The sequence below is a fragment of the Mercurialis annua genome, linkage group LG1-X (genome assembly GCF_937616625.2).
Source record: "Mercurialis annua linkage group LG1-X, ddMerAnnu1.2, whole genome shotgun sequence".
NCBI classification, from domain to species: Eukaryota; Viridiplantae; Streptophyta; class Magnoliopsida; order Malpighiales; family Euphorbiaceae; genus Mercurialis; species Mercurialis annua.
In genome coordinates, this window is record NC_065570.1 from 68,049,008 (window position 1) to 68,054,470 (window position 5,463).

The 5,463-nt window shown below is 34.7% G+C and overlaps 1 protein-coding gene across 1 annotated transcript; it reads right to left on the reverse strand.

Moving 5' to 3' along the window:
* Positions 1–312: 312 nt before the first annotated feature.
* On the reverse strand, positions 313–5,128 carry LOC126665327 (F-box/kelch-repeat protein At3g23880-like). The gene is made up of 3 exons (XM_050358096.2): positions 3,765–5,128; positions 2,872–2,994; positions 313–596 (listed from the first exon to the last, which is right to left on the reverse strand). The coding sequence occupies exons 1-3, from the start codon at positions 4,973–4,975 to the stop codon at positions 542–544; spliced, it is 1,389 nt and encodes a 462-aa protein (XP_050214053.1). The 5' UTR covers positions 4,976–5,128; the 3' UTR covers positions 313–541.
* Between the last annotated feature and the right edge of the window lie 335 nt (positions 5,129–5,463).

Sequence of the window (5,463 nt, forward strand, 5' to 3'; positions counted from 1 at the left end):
AAATACGGTTAAAAAATAATATTCCAATTTGGTGGATTGGCATATGAAGATTGAGGAGGGTTGAGAAAGATTTTTCAACTGTCTAAAATCCTTAAAAAGAATTCTTAAACGGAAATTGGAATTTTTCAATCCCCGTCAACTTTTACTAACTCTCATATTGGCTTGAGTTAATTTTTGCCACCATGTTTTTTAAAGCGAGAAAACAAAAAATCAAACTTGGAACTCTCAGATAGCGGATTGTTGCCATCGTTTTCAACCATACAAGCAAATTAATTTGTCAGTTGATAACAGGTCAAACCAATCTCAATAAGGTTGTCTGCAGCTACTGCATAATCGCCAATGTTGCTATTAATAAGGAAGTGAGTTAGAGTTCGAGTTCTGAGTTTCGAGTTCCGCTCATGCTTGTTGAATAATTACAACTTCTTTGTACTGTTTTTCTCAAGTCTCTTAATTATCAAAATAAGTTTCCCTCTCTACCACTCTTCAAAAGACAGCATCACAGGTCTCCAAAATCTAATTCCGCCTTCACAACTTGCAAAGATTATTGCTGAAACTTCGTCATTTGATGACTGCAACTCAGAAGTTTGAATTCATTCCTGCACGCCAATAATAACTCGATTTAGAAGGGGGTAAAATCAACTGATACAAGGAAGACCTTAATTGCCTGAAAGCATCAACATCCATTCTGAAAGACCTTTACAGCGCATTCAAACAATCTATTTAGCTTGTGATAACATATTATTAAATTCACTAATACAGCTAGAAAGTATGGTTGGGATAGCTTCTTGAATCCTACGATTCAGCATTTCATTTTCCGTTTCCAGAAACATTTAGGAAACTCCTAAACTCTATATGTATAGCCTATTCTCTTAAAAATGTTGTTTTGCCGCTACTGTTTCGGCATTTCTCGACTCATTGTTTCCGTACCACATAGGTAATGATAACCCACTCATAAGAGGGTAATCCCTATTATATGAAAGGCACTGGCATTGGTTCACCTCAAACCCTGCAATTGGCCATTTCAGTTAGGTTTGCATGATAAGTTGATATTCATTCTGATAAACCCACTCGCGCATTTCCATGATTCCTACCAATCAAAATCTAAAAGAACTTCTAAAATCACACTACTCACATCTCTGCACAGGCTAGCAATTTCCGACAAATAAACACTTCGAGTCAGACAATTAAAGTTGAGATTTAATAATTGAACCTCACTTTTCTCAAGACAAAAGTAACCATATCCTTTTTAAACTTCAACATCTTGGGTATGCACCACTATCATAATTCCCCGATACAAAGTAACACATCAAATTCCACTCCTAGCTATGGCTAAAGTTTCCCATAATGGTAAAGCAGAGAATAGACAAAATATTAAGAAAAAGTAGATTCCTACTAATTAAACATCACATCTCAAGCCAATTTGACAACAATCTAAGCTATTCAAATTGCTGAAAAAAATTAAAGATATAAAGCTGATAACACTAGATGGAGTAGCATTAGGGGTGTTCAAATATGAGTTATATGCGGGTTATAAAATTTAGATTTTTTTTTGGATATTGGCCCACTAAATAATGGGCTCTTAAAATTTTATAACCCACATAAACCAAATTTGAACACCCCTAAGTAGCATCGTCAACTAATTTTTTACGTCTACTCAATATGAAATTGCTTAGGAAGAATATTTTAACCCTACAAAATGACCAGCATAGAGTATATGAATTAAATGTTTAAATAAACTCACCTAACAGATTTCAGAATTTTAATTGTGATTTTATTGAAAGATAAGAAACATGCATAGTTTGGATGACACTGCACAGGTGCACAAGCCAAAGAAGATGCGAAACAAAAAAGTATACTGCTTAGAAATAAAAAAGCATGTCAAGGAAAGCTATCGCACAATAAAAAGTATGATATTTGTTTTCTCTACGAAAAATGGTAGGAAAAAAATATATTAAAATAGTAAAGACCATGGCAATATCTACTACAAAAATGGCAACCCAATCTAAGGTTAAGGCCACAAAGATGATACGGCTACCTCTACTCTCAATTTAACCACATTTCCTAAGGAAAAATGCATTTGTGAAAACCATTTGTATGTCTGCCACATAATAATCGATATGTTAATTTTTTTCGCCAAACTTTACTGTCACAACATGCACAGTCGCACAGAACCAAAACCCTATGTTATTAATGCAGCATAGGTATTTGAGATCAGTATTCAAGAATATAAGAGCCTAAAGTAACCAATTTTAATTCAAGATTTGAGCTTGCGTTCTGGCTTAATACTAGTCAATGATCTTTCAGGCAAGGGACATGCTCTTAAGCTATAGGGTCAAGCACAGGAATGACAAGACACAATAAGCCCATTTAGCTCTTTTGCGTTTTACCATAGGAAGCCTATTTCAATTTTCCCTACTTGTAGAACATATGTATTATTTTTGATATGATTACCAAAAGAACTTAAAGGGAGCAAGCTGTCTCTAGATGTCACTGCACCTAAAAAGGCATCAAAAGCTTTTATGTTGAGCTGCATTGTGAAATGATCACCATGCAAAAATCAAAATGGTCTTTAACAAGCTCTAACAAAGGTGGATGTCTAATTCGTAAACACCTACAAAACATTCCTAATATGAGCCGTAAGCAATCTGAAACAGCATGTCAGCAAGGATCACTAGCAACCCTTGCTGGGTCAGTGTTTCAACACTTATAACAATAAGACACCCACAAGCTCCTTTATGCAGTTGAAATATTCAAAAAAAAAAAAGACTCATCGAAACCAATTATAAGAAGAATAGACTGGGAGTTATCAAGTAACACAGCTTAGAAGCCTTTCCTAGTCAATTACTAATTATTTTAAAAAAAGAGTCTTACAGTTCATCTTTTGCGAGCCGATTACCCTCTTCCCCGTCATCATTTAATCCAAGTGAACGAATGAATAATTCAATAAATGAGAGGCCAGTTCCAGATGACTGTTGCGGTTTAGAATTCGCTGACCTGAATCAGTAAATGTTATATTATGACATGGAAGCTTCATACGGAGGAAAAATTAACTAAGAATGTTCATATACATTTGAAACATTGATTAGAGAACATGAGATCAGCAGCTCAAAAAAATGTTAGTATCCCAAAATTTATTGATAAAATCTCAAAGGATACATGAAAATGGTGCAGTAGTCCGCTTAAAATGTGAAAAAGAAATTCATATAGCTGACCCCAACTAGTTTGCAGTTGAAGCTTACTTCAATTCATAATAGTAATATAGTGTAAGGATTGAAGCTAAGTTGAGTTCATTATAGTTTAAGAGCACAAAAACATAATTCAAGACACCTCAAAATCCGAGAAAAAAAATAGAGAAAAGGGACTATTAAAGTTGATAAAACTGGAGAACAATTTTTCATTAAATTTTCTTCAACCTAAATAATATATTAACTTGAAAAAAGAATTTCAATATGAAAAGATCAAATTAATTGCAAGAATAATGGTAACATTTAGATAGTTAGCCACAACTTAAACAATACAATAGGAAGATAAAAAGAAAACCGCAACTTTAAAATAAAAAATAAATTTTAAATACATTGCCATGTTCAGCAAATACCATCAAAGGTCAGAGTTTGAAATATAAAAAGTATGACTTCTAACAAAAATTATGTGTATACTATTCCATCAGAATATCTGACGGCTTAAACAATGCAATGAAACTTCCACAGCAAGTTTAGCTTACGAATACATCAAATATTATAGAAGTGTGTGTTATTCTATCTTGCCTCTCGGTAGCATTGGTCTCCACGGGGTCTTCATAAGAAACTGCACCACTATCTTTCTCAAGCAGATGTAGACTCTCCGTGTAAGCACCTGCATAAAAAGCATCAGAAAAACCATACAGTCCAAGGCCATTAACCCGTTTGCTCTTATCATCATAAGAAACCAACTCCCCCTCATCCTCAGTCTTACAAGTATTCTTTGCCAACAGAATCTCTCCATTTTCTCTCACTCCCAAAACCAATTCAAACCCTTTCTCTGCTTCAACTTTATACATCTTACTCCAAGAATCCTTCACACCATACTCTTTTTGAACCCATATTTCACAATTCTCAACAGTCCCATCTTTCCCTTCTCCAGCATAAGCATACTTAAGTATTGAAAGTGAACCCTTTATAACCGAAACAAACATAGTTAGCGGATTTACTTTAGCCAAGTCATCTGGCAACTCCATTGTACTAAAACTCTCATCACTCACATTAAACAACAGAATCAAATTCTTAATACGAACCCGCTTCCTATCTTCAACCTCTTCCACAGTTTTATCATATGAAACCCAATGAATGAACCCATTCAAGAAACACTGAGACCAAACACACTCAACACAGCAAGATTTCACATTCTTAGCATCAATTTTTCTCCAAACACGTTCTTTCACTGCGAAAACTTCAACAACTGGTGGGATTTCATCTCCATCATCACCTTGTGCGTAAACCATTCTCACAACCTTGAAATCATTACTCTTCGAATCAAACCCAAAACCCAGAACAAACATGTAAGGACCCACTTGGCTAAAAGTCACATTTGGCTTTGGCAAGTCAAGATAACGCTTAACCAAAGGGTTCCAGATACAAATCTTGTAAGTGTAGCCAAAAATGTCGTCAGAGAGACAGACTAAGCCGTGGACAGAACCCACAATGCGGTGATACAATTTTTTAGTAGGGTGAAATGGGGAAGGGAGAGTTTGGTAGGTTTGGAAAGATTGAGGGTTACATTGAAGAGAGAAGTGTTCTTTTTTGGGGGATTCGGTGTAGTGTCTGATGAAGAGAGGTGGGTTAGGGTTTGAAAGAGTGAAATAGAGGCGTGTGGAGATGAAGTTGGAAGTGGTGATTAAAGAACACCATGTCTTGCAGACGCACATGCATTGTAAGATGGAGGGAATGGGCAGTCGAATTAGGATTTGGATGGTTATTTCTGGTGGAAATTGAGTTGACATTGTTGTAGAAATTGAGGGTTTAAGTTGCGGAAATGGAGGGTTTTACTTGCTGGTAGATAGCAGACAAATGCTAGGGTTAGTAGAAATTTGAAATTGTTTTCGGGCAGAGATTAGAAATACAACAAACGATCATTTTACTTCCTGATGTTGGCACAAAATATCAAAAACCTCAAAATTAGCGGAAAGGTATAAAAAAACCTACGGGCATGCAAATCATTTCAAAAATTCTCCCAGAAAGTGGATTTCATAATTTACTGTGATTAATCTCGATAGTTCTAATTAATCTTCATTAAAATCTAATTAAACCAAATTAAATTAGAAATTTTTAAATACTTTTTCCAATAGTTAAACCAAATTAAATTAGAAACTTGTTTAGATTTTTTCAATTAATTATAATTTAACTCTAACTAACTTCAATTAAAATACTAGTTAAATTCAATTAAACACTAATTAATAAACTACCGGAAAACTCAACCATCTGGCATAAT